At 39.7% G+C, this 27,459-nt stretch overlaps 1 protein-coding gene across 5 annotated transcripts in view; it reads right to left on the bottom strand.

Moving 5' to 3' along the window:
* The window catches only part of LOC124256979 (nucleolysin TIAR-like), a 223,072-nt gene extending 196,156 nt beyond the window's left edge, over window positions 1–26,916 (bottom strand). For 3 of the 5 annotated variants that reach the window (XM_046690937.1, XM_046690939.1, XM_046690938.1), the window contains exon 1: window positions 4,178–4,319. In XM_046690937.1, the coding sequence (XP_046546893.1) occupies window positions 4,178–4,222 (45 nt within the window). In that variant the 5' untranslated portion in view covers window positions 4,223–4,319. Of the gene's footprint in view, window positions 1–4,177; window positions 4,320–5,516; window positions 5,600–26,520; window positions 26,618–26,761; window positions 26,794–26,869 lie in introns of those variants that run through there. The other 2 variants (XM_046690940.1, XM_046690945.1) reach the window with 2 other exon arrangements.
* Between the last annotated feature and the right edge of the window lie 543 nt (window positions 26,917–27,459).

The raw sequence follows: 27,459 nt of genomic DNA, 5'->3' as shown, positions 1-27,459 counted from the left end.
TTTGTCATGGTAGCAAAGGGGCTATTCTCTCATTGAAGGACTATGATAATTGGAATAATAACCGTTAGCAAAAAGACCTATCATTTACAGAAAGTTTCATTATGCAGTGAGTGAGTGAGTGAGTGAGTGAGTGAGTGAGTGAGAGAGAGAGACTGACTGAGTTTGGTTTTACTCCGCTTTTAGCAATATTGCAGCAATATCATCGCAATGGGGGACACAAGAAATGGGCTTCACTCATTATACCCATGTAGGCATTCGCACCTCTCTAACCACAAGTCTTGAGGGAAAAGAGAGAGAGAGAGAAGAGAGAGATGTATATGAAAAGTTTTCTAAAACACTCATATTCTACTAATAAGAGAGACAACCAGTGAGAACAAGAAGACAAAAGTCAGACAGAGAAACAGAGAAAGTGAAGGAGAGTGTTGAAAGAGAGTTGGCATGATTAAAAAGTATTTCGGTTTAAAAGTTCTGCTCAAGAAAAGAGCACCAACACCAATTTCAGTCAAAGTCAAACTAGTTGCCATGGAAACGCAAAAAATATTATAATCAGAAATTCAAAACTACCAAAAGGCACCAACTTAGTTCACCACCAGCCCTAACAATCTGCCAAGTTTGGTGAAGAAATAGTGAACGGTTTAAAAGTTCTGCTCCGGAAAAGACAAACGTGCACAGACGCACGCACGGACGGACGCCTTGCGGGGGATAACAATCAAAGCAATCAGGTCATACTGACATAGATATATATCATATATTAAATGAGCTAAGAGAATAATACTTCTATCACATTACCATGGTTAATGTCATGCCACGAGAAATTAACTTTCATAATATGAAATAAATATATGTTTCATTGCTTTAAAGTAATTTATACTTAACAATTTGTCATTTTGTATAGTTAACATTTCCTATACAAGAAGTTAGATATAAATTCCTTACATGCACATTTAATAAAAAATTAATCAAAATATATTATTCAGTTGTAGATAGATATTCACTTTTGAATTTTTTAAAAAGTAGTAGATGAACATTCTGTCCCCCCTTTCCCCCTCCAACTTCTAATTATGTGTAGTACATACAATATTCAATTCACAATTCATACAAAATAGTACAATGCTGATTCTCCATACATTTGAAATTTTAACAAACATGTCTTTGTTGATTTACCTCTTTAACAGCATGTGTACTTTATAGACATTAGATGTCACGGTTACAGACTCTGACAAAAGAATCATGGTTTTATTCACCTCTTACAAGTATGGGATTGCAAACGACCTATTCTGGTCATGAATTATATACCCATTTCAACATTTACTGATCTACATACAGGCAGGCAGGCTTCTGTTGGGGTTTTAAGTTATATCCTTGATTTCAACGCACAGCATTACAAATATTATCCAAAACCATCTGGACATTTGAGTGAGTGAGTTTAGTTTTACGCCGCTTTTAGCAATATTCCAGCAATATCACGGCAGGGGACACAAGAAATGGGCTTTACACATAGTACCCATGTGGGGAATCGAACCCGGGTTTTCAACGCGACCAGCAAACGCTTTAACCACTAGGTTATTGTTCCTGCTTCCATAACTGGATCAATACCACTCTCATGATAGTTTAGAATCGTCAAAATTGGGTTTCAAATTAAAAGACGGAAACACTTCATTCTGCAACATATCAAGTGTGCAGTAAATAATATCTTCAAGTTGCAGTGTTGCTTATGTCAGCTCTCTCCAAGACTGCTTCACTAAGCTGCACCAATTCAAACAGACTAGCATACCAGTACTAAAGCTTCCTAAACCTTACCAGCTAGGGAGCTTGGTAGTCACACCACAAACACCTTCAAATCCCTCAACACCACTCCACTCTCACTGGTCATTCCGCTGTTACTCTCCCTAATCTAATAAAACCAATCAGGAGCTACAGGTTCTCTCTCTCTTCCTGTCCCCATCTCGTCCCCACACACCCAGGGAACACTCACCGTCCCTGATCAGTGTTGGAAATTAGGCATGAAAGTCAAGGTTTTTGCAATAACCACGCTGCTCAAAGTTCAAGATTTAGAGTGCCTGAGATTCAAACAGCATTGGAGAAGAACTCAAGGATACTAGGGCCCCTACTTAATTTTGAACACTGCCAATCATGTCGACCCCTCCTTCATTTCCTCAAATAAATCCAGGGTTTGAAATTAAGCATCAAAGTTAACAGGTCCTTTTCACATCCCCAATGATCAAGATACAGTTTTAAGGGGTCGCTAGAAACACTGCAGCGGAATATCTCAAAAATGCTTGCCACCTTTAATTTCAAACAATGAAAACTATCACTCAAGGAATTTCTTTTATTTCTTCAAATAATCTCTCCACTGTCCATTAACCAATTCCAGTAAAATACTTAAAATATATCCCTAAAAATAAGACATTAAACTAACAAAAGCTTAAAAACAACACATATAAAACGTTCCCAAAATTAAAAATCTAACAGTTTCTACAATAGATTCCTATATGTAAAATCTCTTACACTTTTTATTAAACTGTGGAAATTTAAACCTTAAACTACACAAACATATATTATAATCACATGATAAACAAACACCACACTGAAATAGACAAAGCAGAATGACAAAGTATACCCATGGGTCAAGGGTCAAGGGTCAACACAAATACAGCTAATATGACAACTAGGTATGCTAAGTATGGAAACACAGATCAGTGAAATCTGCATTCTGATTATTTGTGGCCTCCATAAGCTATGACATAGATTCTCAGTCTAAAGGCCATGGCGAAGCTGTGGATTTACCGGTAACATGTATCCATGGGCGATCACTGAAGTCAAGGCAAATCCCCTTGTGCGGTGGGTGAGGGTCACATGGTAATTTTAACATTGGTTTCAATTGAGTTGCACCAGCAAATAACAGTGGAATAACACTGAGGTCGGGCTGACATTGTAGAAGCCTAAGGCCACACTTCTTTAATTTTTCGGTTAACAGATCAACAAATCTGGCCATTAAAGCTTCTGAACAAAAAATAAATAGACAGAAATTACTTTTTTTTTTCAATTTACCATCCTCTCTATTTTCAGTGGATTAGGGACCAAACAAGACATGAAAAAGATTAAACTCCCAGAAAAGAAGAACCCAAAGAAAATTCTACATCAAAGAATTTTCATGAGATCCAGCTGGTCTGGTAAACAGATATTATTTATTTTTTATATGACCCAAATTGATTTTTTTTCTAGTATATTAACAAAATTTCTTTCAAAAAATGAGCTTTCAATACAAATCTTTAACCTAATCTGGTATTTAACAAGGCTAATTCATAGAGAGAAACATTCAGATACACCAGTTAGGCTAAATAAAATTAAATTCCATGAGAAATATAAACAATGCAGTATATCATCCCTAGATCAACATTTGAGGCAACTAAGAGGTCACAATTTATATTACTTTCTACCTGAGAGGTTCAGCTTCTTTGTCTTATTACTTATCTTCTATTAAGATCTTCACGGACATTTTATTGCTGGTGAAGAGCCAGATAAATCACATTTGTTGAAGCATTATCTGATAAGCCTGCCGATAAACACAGGACTTCATTCCCAAGGCAAAGCTAGGAGTCTCTTGTTTGCCTGGCAGTTTGATATTGTTACTATTTGCTACTTATCAGAGCATGGCTTGGAGATGGAAGTAAACATATGATAAAGACAAATACAACTTCCTGAACATTAGGGGGAGAGGGAGGATAGAGGAAGGGGAGGGATGGAGGGAAGAGATATCAAGAGGGGCAACCAGGAAAGGGAAGAGTGAAAAACATTTAGGGAGTAAAGATAAGGAAAACGAGAAGGAAAACAGATACCGAATACTGAAGGAGAGGATGGATAGAGAGAATGAAGGAATGACAGCAGGTTGATAATGGTGGCTAGGAAAGAAGAATGAGAAGGGAGGGCGTATTGAAGTGGGAGCTCCCGGTGAGAAAACTATTAAGCAACATAACCACTATATCCCAAGACTACTTTAAGTGACAAGGTCGCTGTAACCTGATAAATATGATACTGACAACACACAGAAAGTACAATCCAGATGTGGACTACATACACAACTAATGGCAATGTGACCGACATGCCAAGAGCAAAAAATGGAACATATCTATTTTTACCGAATACAATTTGAAATCAAGTGAATAAATTCACCTACGTGAAGGAAGTCCCAAGTGTAAATCCATTCCACCTTGTTTTCCATTAGACAGTTGAGGCCTAGAGGAAGCGTATGCACCACTGCTGATGAATGAAGACTAGCCGATAACGACAGGAGATATGTAAACCTGTCGACTTCACAATGAAATTGACAATTTACAAATGACTCATCAGCTGCGAGGGCAATCGTTTTTATATTTATTATCCAACACCCCAGTGTCATTTGGGCACGTGGAGTATTGTTAAAATAACATGGTGTGGCTAGGAAAACATCAGGCTGGTTGTTGATAACAGCAGTTTCAAGGGAGGGGTGAGTGAAGAGCATTGAGCGAGTGGGGAGAGGGGAAGGGAGAGAATTACAGGGGTTGTGTCATTAGAAAGAGATTGGGGGACCCAGGGAGGGTGGGAAGGAGTGTGTGAAAAATAGGAAGGAAGGTTGATGGATGGTGGATACAGGGGAGGGTGGGGACAAGGATGAGGAATGGGGAATGGAGACCTGGGAAGGCACAAGGATAAGTGGACGGTGACTGGAAAAAGGGTGGATGATGGTGGCAAGGGGTGGATGATGGTAACAAGGGGTGGATGATGGTGGCAAGGGGTGGATGATGGTAACAAGGGGTGGATGATGGTGATGGTGGGGGGTGGATGATGGTAACAAGGGGTGGATGATGGTGGCAAGGGGATGGTGGATGATGGTAACAAGGGGTGGATGATGGTGGCAAGGGGTGGATGATGGTGGCAAGGGGTGGATGATGGTAACAAGGGGTGGATGATGGTGGCAAGGGGTGGATGATGGTAACAAGGGGTGGATGATGGTGGCAAGGGGTGGATGATGGTGGCAAGGGGTGGATGATGGTGGCAAGGGGTGGATGATGGTAACAAGGGGGTGGATGATGGTGGATGGTAAGGGGTGGATGATGGTAACAAAGGGTGGATGATGGTAATGGACAAGGGATGGACAGTAACAAGGGGTGGATGATGGTGATGGGGGTGATGATGGTGGCAAGGGGGTATGATGGTAGAAAGGAGGCAGGTGATGGTACCTATTATAACATCATTACACAGTTGTGGGGACACCAGAAATGGGCTACACAGTGTACCCACATGGGGAATTGAACCCTAGTCTTGTCATGAGCAGGAAACACTTCAACCACTGGGCCTCCTCACGGTCCCAACTCACAGCCCAGAAAGCAGATTTAATTACAGACAGGAAGCTCACAAGGGAGATGACTGACAGATTAAGTTATTAGTACATAATGCACAAAAACACCAAGCATAGACAACAGATACTGTCTAGAGAAACGAAAGAATGGCTGTTTGGAGGCGGACATGTTACGTACCTTGACACTATCAAGTTCCAGCCATAAACAGGTCCTAACGACGTGTCACAGTTTTCTCACACATAGGTGAGCAAGAAGAGAATTGCTGCATTTTGATGACTCATGTAATGTAGTAAGGTTTTGAAAAGGAAAAGAAATAAAGCGAATGTGCAACAGGGCCTTACATGAGGCTTGTGTCACAACAGCGAGTGCAGCTCACATGCATAACATGACATCTGACTCGGCTGATCAGTTCAGTCAACCTGAAACTTTTGTAATGTATTTAACATTTCTGGACAATACTTTCCCTTCAAGATTAGAATTAGTAGGTCATTGATTTGCAAATACTCTGGGAAAGAGACCCCAGTGATTAAAGCCTTAGCTCGTCATGCTGAAGGCCATTTCTGATGTCCCCGACGTGATATTGCTGGAATATTGGAAAAAGTGGCATAAAACTAAACTCACTCACTCACTCATGCTCAAGACACCTCAGCATGTCATCACAACCAAAGGGGTAAGGGGTTCACCTCATGTTTAAAGTGTTCAGTAGTCATGCCAAAGACCTGCACTCAATTCCTCACATGGGTATAATGTTTGAAACCCATTTCTGGTGTACCTGCAATATTGCTGGAATATCAAAGTGGCGTAAAACGTTACTCACACAATCCCCAGTGGCATGGGACATTAATCATCTCACTAATCATCCTTTGTGGATGTTGACAATAATATGGCTAGCTCTGAACCTGCTCATAATATCTACCGCCTCCGTGGTTAGAGCGTCCGCCCAGAGAGCGGAAGGTCGCAGGTTCGATCCCCGACCACCCCATACCAAAAAGACGTTAAAATATGGTACTTGTTGGTCCCTGCCTGGCGCTCGGCATTAATGGGTACAACAAGGACTGGTCGGCTCGGAGTCAGTATAATGTGTCTGAGTTGGGTATTCATGCTTCACTGCGGCATGGTATCTCAGTGGGCTAGCACTATAAAACCAGCTTAAGTCTGGGCTAGTACAAGCAGCCGCACCTACACATACACACGCATGCACGTTGTCATATGAGCGAAATATTCTCCAGCGCGACGTTAAACCCAATTTCCCCTCACCTCACCTCATAATATCTACAAGTGACACCAGTTTGGTGATATACGAAGACATCCTTCATAATATCAATCACAAAATTGCTTTTGGTAGTTGATTATTTTCAGTTTGCTTTGATACACACAGCGAGTGTCACACGAAACAACATGTGTCACATGACTAAGGAGTGAATAACATGGACTGTGAAAATGATGGAACACCAGAAATCTTATATTGGACTATGGGAGAAACGAACCCTTTGAGGCTGACCAATAATGAGTCTTTTCCCTTTCCAAGAGTCATCTGCCAGTCCAATGAGGAACACAAACTACCCTTGGAGATGAGGGTGAGAATTGGTCTTCAGTGACCCAGGCTTGTCTGAATGGGCAACTATGCTTGTCACAAGAGGAAAACATATTTGGGTGGTCACAACTTGGTTGATATCACTGCATCTTATTTGCATATTTTGAAGCTTGGGATGTTATTCATAGGGCTGTCTGGTCCAGACAGACAGACAGACAGACAGACAGACAGACAGAGAGAGACAAGCCACTAAACAAATTAACAAACCAGGCCTAACAGGTCAAGCCAGCCAGATTATGATATAGTATACATCATGATAAATCACATGGCAAATACTTCAACCGGTATTGAAACCTCACGAACATGCAATGCTAAGGGGAAACATGTCAGATGGATATGTTACTCAACTTTTGACAGGGGTCACCAGGTATGTCATTCTATTCAAATATACACTCGACATAAGACATATAGAACTATCAGAAGAAATGCAGAATGAGTGAGTGAGTGAGTGAGTGAGTGAGTGAGTGAGTGAGTGAGTGAGTGAGTGAGTGAGTGAGTGAGTGAGTGAGTGAGTGAGTGAAATTTTTACCTTCACATACTTTCACTTTGGATATGTGGGTACATGCAGAAGGTGTTTGGAAAGTATGTTACATTAAACACGATAAAAATCACTATACGAAATCACCATGTACACCAAGCATTCAAAAATAACGTTGTGATACACATTGTGGACATTAATAAGCCGACATACCGAAGATGACCGAGTTGGAAATAACGGCGAGTAACGTCGAGTGTTTGTTTGCTATGTGCAAGAGTTACATTCAGTTCCACATTGATCTTCTTTGCATGTGTTTAAATTCTCTCTAATGGCTCTTCAGCCAGAAGAACAAGACCGATCTGAAATTTTAGTTCATTTCGCATGTGTCAGTGTTTGTCCTTGGATCTGCAAACCAGGATATAATATCAAAAATATATCATGCAATACAATATCGTTAGAACCAAAGAAGTTAAAGAGTGAGAATGAAATTCGATGACTGATGTTTTTCAAAATCCCATAAATGATAGAGTGTTGTCAGATACTATTACACAGCATGGCTAAATTCATCAAAGAACAAAGAGGAAATTCATATCATATGAGCTCATCTACTGATCTGTTTTCAAACACTTATCATGAACGTCATCACACTACATGCCACAGAAATACAACATACGCCATGTTGACAAGCTGACATGGTGTTTATATTTAACTGTCATAGCATCATTTTTCACACTGACACAGTTCACCTACAACCAGTAACTCATCAGAAAAGTGCCGCAGTTGCATTTCATATGGTGAAATATGACAGTGAAATCTATTTCTGTTATTGAATAATCATACACTTCCCAATATGTAAAAGGCTACTTTCACCTTGTTCAAAAATAAAAAGGACAATATTTGCATTTTTGCAGGCTTAAAAATATCAGATATTTCAAAACGTTCACATGATACCTATTAAAGAAGTTTATGGTTTTCAACTGTTATCAACCATTCTACCTCCTTGAACAATTACAGGAAACAAAAGTCTGAGCACATTTACCTGAAGTTTAAGGCGTGTAAAAGGTGAGTAGAATTTAGAAACTGTTTTATGCTACACCATTTCGGTTGGGTTGATTGGTTTGTTGTTTAATGCTGCACTCAGCATCCAGCTATATGGCGGCGGTCTGTAAATAATTGAGTCTGGACAAGACAATCCAGTGATCAACAGCATGAGCATCGGTCTACGCAGTTGAGATGCGATGACGTGTCAACCAAGTCTGCAAGAATGACTAGACCAGTTTGGTCGAACATAGTTTATAAGATATGTTCTGAATTGGATCAGGGTCAAACTTCAGTCAGCCCTGTAAAGTCTTCCCAATGGTTCACCTTACCTTTTTTTATCCACACTTAAGGCATTTTAGTCCTGTGGTTTTATAGGTGCTTCTGAATGCTGTACAACTACTCAAGTCAGCAATAGTCCAACTAGATCACAGATGCCTTTACTTCAAGTATGGACATGACAAGCCAGTAAGTGAAAGCCAGTAAGTGAAAGCCAGCTATGATCAATAGCATGTGGCATGGCTGACCGGGCTAGGCAGCTGACTTTGTGTGCTGGCGATTTGGTGCCTGACTCTGAGGGTGTGGGTTTGAATCCCGGGTGGGACTCAACCCAAAAAGTACTAGAATTTGTACTTTACTAAGAAAGTGTAATCCCAAATATAACATACGTAGCTACAATCAATGTCATCAATGAAATGCAATCCATTTAAGCCTTACTCTAACCAAATTGTGTAGTCAGTTTTACAACTATTTTGAAATAGTTTCGGAGTATGATCTTCGTCGTCGCCACTGACATCTAAAGTAGTTTCAAAGAATTTCGCAGTATTGTGCGCCACAAAAAAACAAAACAAGCAAGGGCCATAACTCTGTATAACTAAAATTGCAATGATGTTTTTAAACTCATATTTATCCCTCTATAGTGTTTGACAATAATGTCCCTCCACAGCACACCTGTGTGAAATCACAACATGGGTGCACTTGAAGAAAGCTTTCTCGACACACTGTAACTCAGATACCAGATCACAGTGAGTTAAGTTTTACGCCGCACTCAGCAATATTCCAGCTATATGGCGGCGGTCTGTAAATAATTGAGTCTGGACCAGACAATCCAGTGATCAACAGCATGAGCAGCGATCTGAGCAATTGGGAACCAATGACATGTGTCAACCAAGTCAGCGAGCCTGACCACCCGATCCCGTTAGTCGCCTCTTACGACAAGCATTGGTTACTGAAGATCAATATTCTAACCCGGACCTTCACGGGTCTACCAGATCACAGACTTAAGATAACCTTGGTGCTGACATCTTTTTTCCCCAGTGGACCTTGGTCCTCAAGTGAGAGAATGACGAAACCAGAGTGTTTGAATGGCAGTCTGTGACTGTTATGGTCCTTCAATCTAGACATTCCCACTAACATTTAACATTACAGTCGTGACATCAACATTGACTTTGATGACCTTGACATTCATGACCTTGACTTTGATGACCTTGACATCCATGCATAATTTTGGACAAAAGCACTTGGTGACACCATTGTCACTCAAGATAATGAAAAGCAGTCCAGAAGACTAATCAGATCTAATGCTGGTCTTTCGGTCGTCAATTGCAAAACCTGGGACACATTGTGTAGTAATTCTTATTTACTGACTTTAGACCAATGTTAATTCATCCATTTCACAGAGTAACATACACATCAAGCAACAGCAAACAGGGGTGAACAGAAGCTAATTTCCGACTAATGGTTCGTGCAAAATAGCAATATTTGGGAGAAAAAACAAGCTAGTCCCTCTAGATTCCACTTTTCTAAGACTAACAGACAAGTGGTGGAGCCTGTCCATGAGCACGGAAGTGTGTCACCAGGAATATCTAGAATTCCAAACAAAGTGCCCTGGGCAGGCAAATTGCGAAAAATCATTACTTTGATCATAACTGGTATTTTAGTCAAATTTAAAGGCATTTTAACACTGACGTTTAACAATTAATTTCACACAACAATGTTAAACTAAGCGTTAAAGCCTCTGGTCCTGGTATCAGCGAAAAACATGTCACCTCAGTATCACCAGTTCCATATAACTACAGCAGCATGAATACTAAAGTCAAATTTGTGTATTTTTACAGACATTTGCTGCAGACACAGGGCCAAATATCTGCCTCTATGCAGGACTAGAGAATCCCTTAGCCATGATGTTTTTTGCATCTTTTAGTGCTATTCAATCAATATCTGGGAACATCAAGAACGGCCTCCACATATTGCACCTTTGTTGTACAAGGAACCAGGAAGTAATCATTACAAGTCATTGTTCAGAGGACTGGGCTAAACTACAGCTTTTAGCTGCTCAGGAGAACAGGACACTGACACTCACCTCTCTGTAAATATTTTACTGTATTATCTTTGAAGGAAAATGATCAGTCTTCTTGATACTGAGCGGGGCATGGGGCTGTAGTATACTAATAGAAGGTAGTAACATTGTCCCTGTCATTCCGATGCTATCAGAAAATATATCATCATAATAATTGTCAAATTGAACCAATTATTGAGTAAGTGCATGCATTCGAACATTCATAGCTTGGAAAATGAACATAAAAATACTTGTCACAATTCAAAACTTGTCGTCATATTATTTAAAATAAAAAAATTATGAAAAACAAAACAAGTTCAATTTGATATACTATTTCATATACTATATACTAATTGAACTACAAAGTTGACAACTTTGGTCTTTTATTTTGATTACAAAGAGTTTTCCTGTTTTAATAATGAGACAGTCAGATGATAATATTACTTATTAATATTGTTGAGAACAATAGGTACAGAGTTATTTCCCTTGCAAATTCTATCCAAATATCACTAGATATTACAATAACATTATCATCATGAATGAGAAGAAGACAATAACAAAATAAAAGTTCTGTCTGGATATCATGTATGAAGAGGAAACTGTCATTTCATTTATATCCCAGGTAATTAAATGTATCTCACATAAGTGCCTTGTGACACTTGTTGATAAAAGTATAAAATTGCCCTATAGGCCACAGAGTAGGAAACATTTGCCAACTAGTGTTGGTATATTTGACATCAAAAGACAGGATAGTGAGCTATTATCACCAGAAATCCTTCACTTTTTCAGTATATAAACAGAAATAACCAGTTTCTTAAAGGTAACAAGCCCCAAGGGAAGATAGATTAGTGATGTCATTTGATTGTCATCATGTAACTAATGACATCACAATCATCTACAAAGCACTGTGATGCAATTGTATTGCAGTGATATCTCCATGAAGGCATCAAATGTTCTCACCTAAGCAATATCTCCTGTGGACGCCAGTTTCTGATAATGGAGTCAAAGCCCGAAAAAGCCAAGTATACTCACACAACATACTTCAGTTGTAGTAACGTATTAAATGATATTAAATATTTTTTCACGAAGTATTCCTTAACTATGAGTGCCCAGAAGAGTATTTGCACATGGTCACATTTGCTCCTGATTTCATTAAGATTATTAATATTGATGTTTTTTGTACCCACTTATTGTTTTGGTTCAAAATCTACCTCCTGTGCCTAACAGACAAACATTACAAACTGAAAGGTAGAATAGAGTTGACCAAGATTTTTTGTAAACCAACAACAAAAATTTAAAATGACCTCAATAACATTTCACATGCAATCCAGTGATTGACATTGTAAGCAAACAATCCCTGCCATCAGAGCATGATGGAACCGAATCAACGAAGTCACTGCAGATTACCAACCAAAGCATTTGGTCATGTCTTAAGACATGGAAAAGGTTTCCTGGAATATCAGTCGGACATGATGTAGGAACAAGTGAATATTGCCTATTGCTGCATCAGCAATTTGTGCTTTTTGCCAAATGTGAACAACTGAATGAGAACGATTTTAGTAGTATTCCAATAATATAGTACGATTTACAATGGCAGTAAAGGGGTAAGTGAGGAATTGAACCCAGGCCTTCACCATGACATGTGAACCATTCAACAACTGGATGCCACAGCCCTGAAGATATCAAGAACTGAATCTTAGAGTCGATAATCTGCTATAATCAGAGTTGATACATTCAATAATTCATTCAAGTCGAGGTAAAATTTGAATTCACAGTCCTACAGTTTTTCAGTCTTTCCGTTGCAAAGAATGCAGAAGCTTTAGGGCTGTGCAGTCCTCCTGTTAAAAAATTCAATACTTCTGAAAATGGAGCTAAATGCTTATTTCACACAGTTGACTTTCCATCAGCACTGGTTACAATCACTGACTTCATTTTATGACTTGACCCATTTCAGGAAAAGTCTTAAAAAAGGAAGACATTATTTCCCAGAGTCCCGTATTAGATCCAATTCAGTATCAACCTGAATAGTTTTTAACAAGCTGACATTCAAACTATATTTCTGCTGGATTTTCTTGAAAAAATACTAAAACCAAAATGTCTGTGAATGTGAGCATGTTTTACAATGCTTTTAGCAATATCACCACAAGAACACCAGAAATGGTACCCATGGAATCGACCCAGGTCTTTGGTGTGATGAGCGAACGCTTTAACCACTAGACTACCCAATTGCCCCTGTTTTATGTTAATATAACCTAGGCTAGACTACCCCTATCTCCCTAAACCAAATATGACTGAGTGAAAATAATAATGATAATTTTAATGTTGAAGTTCATATAAACAGAAGCATGTATTTTTAGGAAGCAGACTGTAAGTGCTGTAAGACCTACAAATATTACTGTAACCATTGCCCAACAAACTGATGAATCTTCTTTTCAACTTTACAGGGCTGGGAGCACTAATGACAATGTTGTGTTTGAAGACAGAAACTCTAAACCCCCAAGGATTGTTCTTGCAATCACAGGAGCAGTGTTTGATTGAGTGAGTGAATTGGAGGCCACTTTCAACTGAATTCTGGTTATATAAATGTGTGTAAGCTAAATGAGGCATGAAAGCAGAACGTGTCCACAAGACTGAAGGACTGGACTCTAAAGGAGGGTCTTTGTCTGGTATGTCTAATTAAGAATGAATTAACCTCATTGGTTGCTGGCTACTTGTTTGTTTGTTGTTTAATGTCGCAGTCAGCAATATTCCAGCTTAATAATTGCATCGGGACCAGACAGTCTAGTGATCAACAGCATGAGCATCGATCTCTGCAATTGGGATACGACAAGTGTCAACCAAGTCAGCAATCCTCACTAGCAGATCCCGTTATTCGCCATCACAATCATGGGTTGCTGAAGATCAATTCTAACCTGGATATTCACGGGTAAGGCAACTTATGAAGAAAGAAAAGTTTGTAAAGACCTCTGCAACATCAACATACTCGCAGGGTTTTCAGGTTACAGAAAGGAGTGTTCAGTATGCACAAATGTATAGACTAGATGTCGAAAATACTTTATACTGATACTGCATTCCCAGAAATGAGGCAAATAATACTGTGTCACAAAGGGCACCCAATAATATACAATGTTCAGTATTCTTGATAAGGGACAAAGTTCCTGTAATTAAAATGATAATTAAATCTTATGGTTCTGTACACTAGGGCTGTAACGTTTCACCCAGACCTTGATTCAATTCGATTTTCGATACTGGACCCTAGATTTGATCATTTTCGATTCGATTCTTCATAGTATGAATCATACAAGTAAAAACATCAGATTTCATTTAACTCTCAGTCGGCTTTTTTAGTGTGAAATCCATCATCAACTTGGCGATGTCTACTAACAATTCTCATTGGATAATTAACCCGACGTCAACCAATCACAATTCGCCTTATTTCAGTATCAAAACTGTTTAAGTTGGAGTAAAAATTACAACCAGGCTGTGTGGAAATAATTTAAATAGGTATTCAAATATCGAATCGAAATTAGTGATACTGGTTATCAAAACTGAAACTAAGGTGTTAGATTGGATTTTTGATGAGTTGACCCAAATCATTGCAGCCCTACTGTAACAGTACATCATTACAATACTTGGACACTATTATTTCCTGTAAAGACTCCTGAAATTGGTATTCGGGGTCCAATGGAACTCTACTTTTGTAGGTCACGGAAAAAACCAGGCAATCTGACTCCCATGAACATCGCCCAATGATAGTTCCTTTACAAATGCGTAGGAAACAAACAATTGTCTTTGTTGAGGGTATTAAAAATTCTTCAGTTCCATTACTGTGTGCAGTATAAGTGACACCAGGTCAAGGAGGGCACACCCACATGAAACATCAAAACCCATCAGATTCTACTAGCAGGGCTCATGCTGTCATACAATTAGAGTCTTAAATTAGACAGTCTTCAAAACTGTGGTTGCTCTTCAGGGCCAGGATGATTTTCAATTTGTATTCATATCTTGTGATTTCAATTTCCCCATTTAACATCATTATGCTAAGACCCCTGACGAAAATGTTAAAATTAGACTGACTGACTGAGTTTAGTTTTATGCCGCTTTTAGCAATATTCCAGCAATATCACGGCGGGGGACACCAGAAATGGGCTTAACACATTGTGCCCATGTGGGGAATCGAACCCGGGTCTTCGGCGTGACGAGCCAACGCTTTAACCACTTGGCTACCCAACCGCCCCTTTAAAATTAGAAACTGATCAACTGTTTAATTTCCTGGGGATAAAGTTTCAAAACATTACAGAACCTCAATGAGAAAATATTAACAATTGCCCAGGTTGTGTGACCATAAAGCCCTGACGCTTCTATAAAGCCATGAGGTGGTGTGCCTGAAGAGACAATTCAGTTCCGTCACGAGACTATCTGTTGTACATAAGACATATGATAGTCATTAGTTCACATTCCACAGAACGAAATGGTCTTTAAGATTTTGCCTATAACTTTGAAATCACAGATCACAGGACTACATTCAAACTGAAGTAATGGACTATATTCTGGTTCGTACAATGAGAAACTTGAGGCAATGGCAATTTGGAGGCTCTTTTGTATATTTGTGTATTTCTTCATCACAAATTTTATGTAGAGATTGGGAGTTGACATTGTAATTGTGTTTAATTTGTCTGCTGTCATAACACCTCAGTTAGCAATAATCCACCTGTATGACAGTGGTCAATAAATATTTGAATCAGGACCAAGCAATCCAGTGATTGACATTGTGAGTATCAATGTACACCATTGGAATAGACATGCTTCAAGCAAGACTTGATCTCCATCCATTCCTGTTATCTTCCTCTATGGAGCCGTGTTTGAATAGGTCCCCAGCACACTACTGTTTATCTTCCTCTATGGAGCTGTGTTTGAATAGGTCCCCAGCACACTACTGTTTATCTTCCTCTATGGAGCCGTGTTTGAATAGGTCCCCAGCACACTACTGTTTATCTTCCTCTATGGAGCTGTGTTTGAATAGGTCCCCAGCACACTACTGTTTATCTTCCTCTATGGAGCCGTGTTTGAATAGGTCCCCAGCACACTACTGTTTATCTTCCTCTATGGAGCCGTGTTTGAATAGGTCCCTAGCACACTACTGTTTATCTTCCTCTATGGAGCCATGTTTGAATAGGTCCCCAGCACACTACTGTTTATCTTCCTCTATGGAGCCGTGTTTGAATAGGTCCCCAGCACACTACTGTTTATCTTCCTCTATGGAGCCATGTTTGAATAGGTCCCTAGCACACTACTGTTTATCTTCCTCTATGGAGCCATGTTTGAATAGGTCCCCAGCACACTACTGTTTATCTTCCTCTATGGAGCCCTGTTTGAATAGGTCCCCAGCACACTACTGTTTATCTTCCTCTATGGAGCCATGTTTGAATAGGTCCCCAGCACACTACTGTTTATCTTCCTCTATGGAGCCATGTTTGAATAGGTCCCCAGCACACTAGTGTTTATCTTCCTCTATGGAGCCCTGTTTGAATAGGTCCCTAGCACACTACTGTTTATCTTCCTCTATGGAGCCGTGTTTGAATAGGTCCCCAGCACACTAGTGTTTATCTTCCTCTATGGAGCCCTGTTTGAATAGGTCCCTAGCACACTACTGTTTATCTTCCTCTATGGAGCCATGTTTGAATAGGTCCCTAGCACACTACTGTTTATCTTCCTCTATGGAGCCATGTTTGAATAGGTCCCCAGCACACTAGTGTTTATCTTCCTCTATGGAGCCATGTTTGAATAGGTCCCCAGCACACTACTGTTTATCTTCCTCTATGGAGCCATGTTTGAATAGGTCCCCAGCACACTAGTGTTTATCTTCCTCTATGGAGCCCTGTTTGAATAGGTCCCTAGCACACTACTGTTTATCTTCCTCTATGGAGCCATGTTTGAATAGGTCCCTAGCACACTACTGTTTATCTTCCTCTATATGAGCCATGTTTGAATAGGTCCCCAGCACACTAGTGTTTATCTTCCTTTATGGAGCCCTGTTTGAATAGGTCCCCAGCACACTACTGTTTATCTTCCTCTATGGAGCCATGTTTGAATAGGTCCCTAGCACACTACTGTTTATCTTCCTCTATGGAGCCATGTTTGAATAGGTCCCCAGCACACTAGTGTTTATCTTCCTCTATGGAGCCCTGTTTGAATAGGTCCCTAGCACACTACTGTTTATCTTCCTCTATGGAGCCGTGTTTGAATAGGTCCCCAGCACACTAGTGTTTATCTTCCTCTATGGAGCCCTGTTTGAATAGGTCCCTAGCACACTACTGTTTATCTTCCTCTATGGAGCCTTGTTTGAATAGGTCCCCAGCACACTATAGTTTATCTTCCTCTATGGAGCCATGTTTGAATAGGTCCCCAGCACACTGGTTATCTTCCTCTATGGAGCCGTGTTTGAATAGGTCCCCAGCACACTATAGTTTATCTTCCTCTATGGAGCCATGTTTGAATAGGTCCCCAGCACACTGGTTATCTTCCTCTATGGAGCCGTGTTTGAATAGGTCCCCAGCACACTATAGTTTATCTTCCTCTATGGAGCCATGTTTGAATAGGTCCCCAGCACACTACTGTTTATCTTCCTCTATGGAGCCATGTTTGAATAGGTCCCCAGAACACTACTGTTTATCTTCCTCTATGGAGCCGTGTTTGAATAGGTCCCCAGCACACTACTGTTTATCTTCCTTTATGGAGCCCTGTTTGAATAGGTCCCCAGAACACTACTGTTTATCTTCCTCTATGGAGCCATGTTTGAATAGGTCCCCAGAACACTACTGTTTATCTTCCTCTATGGAGCCATGTTTGAATAGGTCCCCAGCACACTACTGTTTATCTTCCTCTATGGAGCCTTGTTTGAATAGGTCCCCAGAACACTACTGTTTATCTTCCTCTATGGAGCCATGTTTGAATAGGTCCCCAGAACACTACTGTTTATCTTCCTCTATGGAGCCCTGTTTGAATAGGTCCCCAGAACACTACTGTTTATCTTCCTCTATGGAGCCCTGTTTGAATAGGTCCCCAGAACACTACTGTTTATCTTCCTCTATGGAGCTGTGTTTGAATAGGTCCCCAGCACACTATAGTTTATCTTCCTCTATGGAGCCCTGTTTGAATAGGTCCCCAGCACACTACTGTTTATCTTCCTCTATGGAGCCATGTTTGAATAGGTCCCTAGCACACTATAGTTTATCTTCCTCTATGGAGCCGTGTTTGAATAGGTCCCCAGCACACTACTGTTTATCTTCCTCTATGGAGCCGTGTTTGAATAGGTCCCCAGAACACTACTGTTTATCTTCCTCTATGGAGCCATGTTTGAATAGGTCCCCAGAACACTACTGTTTATCTTCCTCTATGGAGCCCTGTTTGAATAGGTCCCCAGCACACTACTGTTTATCTTCCTCTATGGAGCCATGTTTGAATAGGTCCCTAGCACACTATAGTTTATCTTCCTCTATGGAGACGTGTTTGAATAGGTCACCAGCACACTACTGTTTATCTTCCTCTATGGAGCCGTGTTTGAATAGGTCCCCAGAACACTACTGTTTATCTTCCTCTATGGAGCCGTGTTTGAATAGGTCCCCAGAACACTACTGTTTATCTTCCTCTATGGAGCCGTGTTTGAATAGGTCCCTAGCACACTATAGTTTATCTTCCTCTATGGAGACGTGTTCGAATAGGTCCCCAGCACACTATAGTTTATCTTCCTGAGTGGAGCCCTGTTTGAATAGGTCCCCAGCACACTACTGTTTATCTTCCTTTATGGAGCCGTGTTTGAATAGGTCCCCAGAACACTACTGTTTATCTTCCTCTATGGAGACGTGTTTGAATAGGTCCCCAGCACACTACTGTTTATCTTCCTTTATGGAGCCGTGTTTGAATAGGTCCCTAGCACACTATAGTTTATCTTCCTCTATGGAGACGTGTTCGAATAGGTCCCCAGCACACTACTGTTTATCTTCCTTTATGGAGCCGTGTTTGAATAGGTCCCTAGCACACTATAGTTTATCTTCCTCTATGGAGCCTTGTTTGAATAGGTCCCCAGCACACTACTGTTTATCTTCCTCTATGGAGCCCTGTTTGAATAGGTCCCCAGCACACTATAGTTTATCTTCCTCTATGGAGCCCTGTTTGAATAGGTCCCCAGCACACTACTGTTTATCTTCCTTTATGGAGCCGTGTTTGAATAGGTCCCTAGCAAAAAATAGTGTATCTTCCTCTATGGAGCCGTGTTTGAATAGGTCCCCACCACACTATAGTTTATCTTCCTCTATGGAGCCGTGTTTGAATAGGTCCCCAACACACTATAGTTTATCTTCCTCTATGGAGCCATGTTTGAATAAGTCCCCAGCACACTATAGTTCACCATACTGTGTGGATCTGTCTGAAAAGGGCCCCAGCACACTATTGTTTATCTTTCTGTGTGGAGCCGTGTTTGAAAAGGTCCCCAGCAAATTATTGTTTACCTTCCTGTGCGGAGCCATGTTTGAATATGTCCCCAACTAGCTCTCTATAGAGTATAGTGTGTCAACTTATCAGGACTCAGGTTGTCTCCCAGTGCATGTGCTTTAATCATTAAGCAATGCTTTAATCATGCTTACATTACATGTTGGTATAATGCCACTCTGAATTGTTTCCAAGTTATACTCACAGCCCGTCAACCTAATGGGGGAGGAAAAGCCTGAAGTGACCCAAGACAGACATAAATACCACTTTGGTGAATTCCATGAGCACTTGTATGATACTGACTAGGAGTGGTTGACCGGTATATTTCAATCCGAACTTCATAATACAATATATTGCGGCGGTACACTTTTACCGTTCACCCGATATGATCGGCAATTTCGTGACCATGATCGGTAATTTTCGTGATGTAGTCAAAAATGCTAATAACATTTGTATTTCCTTTACATTATTATACATTAATTTTGAGAATGCTTACTGATCATATAATTGCATTTGTGTGACTTTTAAACCATATAAATAATAAAAATAGATTGGTACAGACAGGCACTCGTAGGGATAAACAAACCAAAATTGTGGATGCCGCTGCAGACGCTTTTTTAATTTTTTAATGAAATAGGTCTTCAATTTGGAAACATTTTACAAATAATCTCTTGTACAATAACATCGGAGTCCTGACAGTGGCCAATGGCATTGTTTCAAAAGAAAGGAAACAGTAATTTCATTACCTTAAACCATGTGTTACACTTTCACAATATATTGCAATACATCAACACATATCACAACATATCACAATATGAACATTTTGGCAATACCCAACCCCTGTACTGACAAACGAAGAAATACACATGCAACTGAGATTCAAACCCACATTCGCAATAGTATGTTGCAATAGACTGTTGCAATAGACTATCGCAATAGTTGGTTCCCCTTCAATACTCACCCCTACACAATCACACACACACTATCATAAGGTATCCGGCACACAGAAACCACATTTGCCAATGAAGTGAAGTGATGATTAAATTAGTTATACACATTTTTCCTCAGTATAACCAACTGGCATGGGTTTAAATGCTGACAAACCAAAACATAATTGTGACGAAAGGTTATCGGAACCACTATCATACGTGTCTAGCATGCCCAAGGGGTGAAACTCTGTACAGTGAAGTGCAGGGCCATTGACAATTGGGCAACCTGTGCACTGTACAGTGAAAGAGTGAGTGAGTGAGTTTAGTTTTACTCCGCTTTAAGCAATATTCCAGCAAAATCATGGCTTGGGACACCAGAAAAAGGCTTCACACATTGTATCCATGTGGGGAATCGAACCTAGTTCTTCGGCCTGACAAGCAAACACTTTAACCACTGGGCTACCCTACCACCCCTTAGGGTAGGACCAACTATAAAGAATGATGTTTCTGTTCTGCATTATTATGTGTACTACATTATGCCTAGTATTAAATTCTTAATGTGTTTCTGACACTAGCTATTGCCTTAACTTGTGACAAGTTACAATGGTGTCATGCACACTTTGCAATTCAGCCATTATGAGTTTAGTACCACACTGACCATAGCATTAAGATTGTTGTAAACTGTTTGCAGTGTCGTGAAACTCCAAACTCAGCAATATTCTACTATAGGCCGTGAATATTCCAGTCTGGACCAGACAATCCAGTGACTGGTATTCTGAGCACCGTTCCATATCAACTGGGTACGATGACACTTCAACAACCAATGGAGCATGAAGCTGTGCCTCTGGGGTCTAATCCAGTTAAATATGTGTGACCATGTGAGTCACAGAGTGAGGGAGTTTTACCAAACATGGTGTAACGCCACTTTTAGCACTACAGGTATAGGTGACACTAGAAATAGCCTTACAGATGAACCCAGACACTTCAGCATGAGTATATACTTTAACCAAATGGCTGCCAATAGACATGTTCCAGGAATTGTGCCAGGGGGCACTCACTAAGTGTTGGGGTTGGCCCTTTGGAAAGAGTGAGTGAGTTTAGTTTTACGCTGCTTTTAGCAAATATTCCAGCAAAATCATGGCAGGGAACCCAGAAATGGGCTTTACACATTGTGGGAAATCGAACGGGATCTTTTGCATGACAAGCGAACGATTTAACCACTAGGCTACCCACTTAGTTTTACGCCGCACTCAGCAATATTCCAGCTATATGGTGGCGGTCTGTAAATAACTGAGTCTGGACCAGACAATCCAGTGATCAACAGCATGAGCAGCGATATGCCCAATTGGGAACCGATGACATGTGTCAACCAAGCCAGCGAGCCTGGCCACCCAATCCCGTTAGTCGCCTCTTACGACTAGCATGAGTTACTGAAGATTCATTCTAACCCGGATCTTCATGGGGTACAAGCATGGGTTACTGAAGATTCATTCTAACCCGGATCTTCGCGGGTTGGAAAGGAAGTGTGACCAGTGGGAAAACAATGTTGATACATCATCAAACCTGGTCCCCTTCCTTTTCGTAAAGACTGGATGATAGCCATCATTTCTGACATAGTATGTCAGTCCTGCTCACTTGGGATTTCACATAAGAAACATTACAATAAGGTATCAGTATGCCATCTATAACAACATATGATTAGTAAGTGTGCCTGTCAGCCACAAGAAGCTTATGTCATGATGACATTATGTTAAAAATGCCATCCGGACCAAATCCAATAGAATTTCAAGCCCTGCATTGGTAACACAGTCAGAGTACAGGACCTAGTTCATTCTTTGCACCATTTTCTGTTTTCAACCCTGCCTATGCTACAAAAATTAAAGCTGTTTCCAGTGGGTTAATATCTGCCAGTTTAAGGTCCAGATAACACACATAAAATACTACTGGACATGTCAATTTCGCTCTCAGGTTCAGCATTTTCTGTTTTTAACCCTGCCTATGCTACAAAAATTAAAGCTGTTTCCAGTGGGTTAATATCTGCCAGTTTTAGGTCCAGATAACACACATAAAATACTACTGGACATGTCAATTTCACTCTCAGGTTCAGCACACTTCAACATTGATGTTTTGCATCATCGTCAGTGCAGTACATCTGGTACCATGTGAGTGAGTGAGTTTACTTTTACGCCACTATTAGCATTATTCAGGGCTCCAGATAGGGGCCGTATCGATGTATGTACAGATAAAAAATATGCACGATACGATAGGAAATAATTTTGAAAACGTAGCAGATACGCACCACAGCAATGGTGTATGAATCATTTACAGATGTATATATATGAAAAAGTATTGTTTTATTGTTTATTGACCTGTTTACAAAAGAGTAGCAATGTTGTGGTGCATATACCAAACGAAACACAAGAATACTGATTACTAATTTCCATTCAGTACTCTAAATGTACTCTTAAGTTTTTCCAGTACTCCTATATTGAAAAAATAAGGAGTACGTACTCCTGATGTTGAAAAATTATCTGGAGCCCTGCCAAACAATATCACGGCAGAGAACACCAGAAATGGGCTTCACACATTGTACCCATGTGGGGAATCAAACACGAATCACGTGACAAGCAAAAGCTTTAACCACTGGGCTATCCCCTTTGCCCACTTGTACAATGTAACAACAGCTAGTTGATAATCATAGGCTACAAAGATTGGTAAAATTACCCTAAGAGGGCCATGACAAACTCACATCCTGGTTTTCTTTTAATCACAACATATTGTAACTGGCTAGGTTAATCTGTCGGATTTCTAAAACTACCCCTCATAATAATAATCATTTAATTACATAGTGCTTTATTCCACCCACTCCAATGCTTTACAATACTCCTGCTGCAGTACATGGATCAGTGCCCAATCACCATTCAGTGAACACACATTTCGAACAAAGTCGGGAGACACCAGATGTGTTACACCTGCTTCACTGCGGGGCAAGAGCAAAATAACCCTCGGGGGTTACACAACTATCATGGTTACCCATTCAATAACTCTTTCTGCAACAAAAACTGCTTTACCTGATTTACAACCACATGCATCCAGTCCTACTTTTGTCTAACCCCGTTTTAAAGATCAGGATTTTTTAAATAAATAACAGATGAACATCAAATTAAAATTATGTTGACGTCTACCCCTTCAACACTGTGGAAGGATAACAATATATAGGTCTGTCTCCTATTCTCGCGGGTTTCCTATTATCGCGGTAAATACGTTTTCTGCCGAAATCGCCGATGCGTGACAATTAGCAGTTGTTTACATCACCGACTGGTAACTAGGAAGTGGACCAAGTCGGTGAATGATCAAAATCTTGCAGTGTTACAAATATTGGGGAGTTTATACCAACTTGGACATATCATTACTTTTTCCTGCCCTTTCCGGCAGGATTGCTCTTACATACACTCAATAACGTTAATTCCTGGTAATACCGCGAGAATAGGAGAAGCCTCATTTCGTCAATGGCGGATGGCATTGTTTATCACCGGGCTCACGAGTGGTAATTCACCTGATGGATCTGGCAGCTGATAGATGTAGATGTTAGGAGGAGAAGACCCTTCATTTAAAAACAACATGCATTAATACAATAAGAATTGTTTGTGTTATTTTTTCAGCTGATATCCGTAAGTACCGCGAGAATAGGAAACGCCTTCCTACATGTGAACAACTTCTATACAGTGAGAGCAACAGTTATCAAGCAACGGTGTTAGAACCTACACCGAAACATCACTTTCACTGTAATCAAGAAGTTGGTCATCGATATATTGTTATCCTTCCTTAAGGCTCCAACTTCTAAATGCCTCCCAAACAAGCACCTAACACTGCGTTTATAGGAAGTACTGTCCACCCAAAAGAACTGTCCATTGTCATTTGGAATTTTGGTGCCCATGTCATGATGTAACAAAACAGAAAAATAGTTTGAAAATGTTTGTAAAATTTGACAGACATCCATATAGAACCTACACTGTGTTAAAACCTACAAAGAAACATCGCTCTCACTGTTATAAAGAAGTTGTTCATCGATATATTGTTATCCTTCCTTAATGCTCCAACTTCTATTCTAAATGCCTCTCAAACAAGCTCCCAACACTGTGTTAAAAGGAAATACTGTCCATCCAACAGAACTGTCCACTGTCATTTGGAATTTCAGTGCCCATGTCATGATGTAAAGAAACAGAAAAATAGTCTGAAAATGTTCGTAGAATTGCAAAGACATTCATATTTGGTGAATAGGTTTCAAACTTTCAATTACCGTTAGATTCTTTAAAACATGTGATAGAATTATGTCAATGACGGCATCATACAAGGCCAGGGCTCCAGATAAGGGCCGTATCGGCGTATGTACGGATAAAAGATATGCACGATACGGTAGGAAATAATTTAGAAACCGTAGCAGATACGCACCACAGCAATGGTGATCATTCATGTAAATCCTGTTGAAAGTCAACAAATCAAGTGTTTGAAAACAGGCCAATTTTAACATTGAAGGCATCAAGACCTTGAGTGTGAACTCAAATTTTGTTTGACTCGTCATCCCCCGATACATCCACAATGTTGTCTAGACTGTTCACAACTGAGTTTCATGAGGATAGTAGGGCTGCTCAATATAACCGGTTTACCGGTATTTACCGGTTCAGACATGAAAACGATACATATTGTGATACGCTGTTCGAAAACCGGTATTTTGACTTGCATTCGGAAAACTTCGTAACACTCGGAAATCTTCGGATATTTCCTTTTTTCATTTGTGCCAAATATTATTCACACTTTTATTTTTAATCATGAATAAAAGTTGTTATTAAAGCTTAATCAAGCATAGTGATTTTGCTGTGTATTTGCTCTATAAATCAAGCATTACCTCGATTATAAGTAGTTTTTTGTGTAAAAATATATCACGCAATATATTGCAATACATATCGCAATACATGCTTTCGCATCACAATATATCGCAATATGAAAATTCTCTGCAATACCCACCCCTAGAGGATAGTAACACATGCGGTTTGACTTCCGGCACACTACAAATTAGGGTATGGTCTGTCTCACATTCCCTGAACCACATTATTTTCCCTATTGCCTAGCCCTCCCTGGAAAGCTATAGCCCTCAATTAAGCAAGTCTAGATTTCCTCAGGTTCTGAATCTTCCGTCTCACATGGGCTCCTTTTAAATGTAAATGGGTTTAATTGTTACTGTCAAAATTATATATATTCAGAGACTAAGTGTTAGTCTAATTAGGGTTGTGCAAGGACTCTTTGAAGTTTCTTCATTACAAATTTTGTTTCCAGTTCAAAATATAAGGCTCTGTGACATGTGGTTTATTGCTGGATTCTGTCGTGGAATTATGTCTAAAGAGTAAAGTCATTTGCTTGCGCAAAAATACTATTTGTACTTTTGTGCTGTGTATTTCTGTTTGCACTAGCCTTTGGGTGACATATTTCATAAATAAGACAGTCTGGACCAGACAATTCAGTGATTGACATCATGAGGATCATTATTCACACATGAGATACAATGACATGAATCATCCAAGTGAATAAGTCTGATCTGCCAATACTGTTAGATACCTATTACGACAGTTATTGGATGATGAAGGCTAATTCTGATCAGGTTATTCAAAGGGACTGCTGTGATTTACTTTGTGGAATCTGTAATGGGAGTTACAGAGTCAAAACAGAAATAGTCCCACATGGCTCTCAGCTACACCCTACCAAACATCCACAACACCATAACATAAACGATACCCATTATCTGATGAAATTGTAATGCCATTTCTGAATGTGCAGATGAATTTTACAGTTATTTGTGGTATATGAAGAATAAACAGACATTATGTCCAATGTTGTTGTTCTAATGTTTCAAATCTGTCCTACAATATGGACTCCTAGCAAACGTTATTTCATAACCATTTGAATAATTTAAGTTGTGGAAAGCAGTTTACATGATTGTCTGACTGACATCGTCTGTTTATGACAACTATAAGAGAAGAAACATATCTGGCGCATTGTCTTATCACAGGTAATTGATATGTTTTGATCCTTGAACTGGAATATATTTTCAGAGCACTGATTCTGAAAAAAAATCATTCACTAACGTCAGCCAAACTGAATGTCAGTTGGTGCAGTGGTAGATATATTCTATGAAATATCGTCTGGTCAAAAAGTGTCTCAAAAGGTAAACCAGTGTCAATATCTGCTTTATGCACTGAACTAAAAAGTCAAATATGCCTTCAATAACTTCCTTCTCAAAATGAAACATGATTTGAACTCACCTCGCTGATAATTTTACAGCTTTTGCAGGGTCCAATCTGTCCAAACAGGGCCATAATAAGGGCTTCTGAAACTGAGCTGTCCAGGTTCCCTACATATCTATTAAAATACAAGCACATGAACAACAACAACAAATCAAGTTTTATTTCTTTTCGATTGTTCTGCAACTCGATTACGAAGCGGAAATAGATTTGACGCCTCTAAAGATAGACAGATTTGAGAGAAAAGATACGGTTTACTTACAGGGTCCTGGGCTGTGACTCTTCACTATGCATCTAGAAAGGAATACAGACCATCAAAATGTGTCAAATATAGTGAAATAATAATAAATGCTAGAAGAAATAAGCTTACCTGTTTCGACATTATGGCGACTTTACACACGCGATTCGGAAACTGCGCATGAACGGAAGTGGAATTGTGGGAAGGACCGCCAACACGGAAGCGGTTTCAATGTTGTTTTGTCAGCACTATTTATATGTGAATTTTTAGTAATAAATGTGTGCAAGTGCAGCAATAAAACTGAAAATGCTCTTCAAATGTATGTGTTCGTTAATGCCGAGGCGATGTCCATCGAATGAGAATTCTAACACGGTGGACAGTACTTTCATGGAATGACGATACGGAGAGGGAATTTATCGATCAGACAAAAGATCGACGATCAGACAAGCCCGCGAAAACTTCAAACGTAGTTCAGTGACAGATTTTACCAATGTCGATGCTGTCACGATTGAGACGACTCAATTCATCGATGACACACGAAGTCCATTTATCATATTGGAAAATACCCAACAGTTTTACGTTTTACATCCTATTTATACTGATTCATAGACATCAATTATTTTATAAATCTCTCTAATCCTTATTCTGATAATGCCCCGAGGAAATTATCTGAAATATTTATATTTATTAATTTATTATTATATATTTAAAATAGGCGAGAG

This window comes from Haliotis rubra, unplaced genomic scaffold, assembly GCF_003918875.1.
Source record: "Haliotis rubra isolate DU_JTF1 unplaced genomic scaffold, ASM391887v1 Scf646, whole genome shotgun sequence".
NCBI classification, from domain to species: domain Eukaryota; kingdom Metazoa; phylum Mollusca; class Gastropoda; order Lepetellida; family Haliotidae; genus Haliotis; species Haliotis rubra.
The sequence above is the reverse complement of the archived record's forward strand: the minus strand, read 5'-3'. Positions and strand labels throughout refer to the sequence as shown.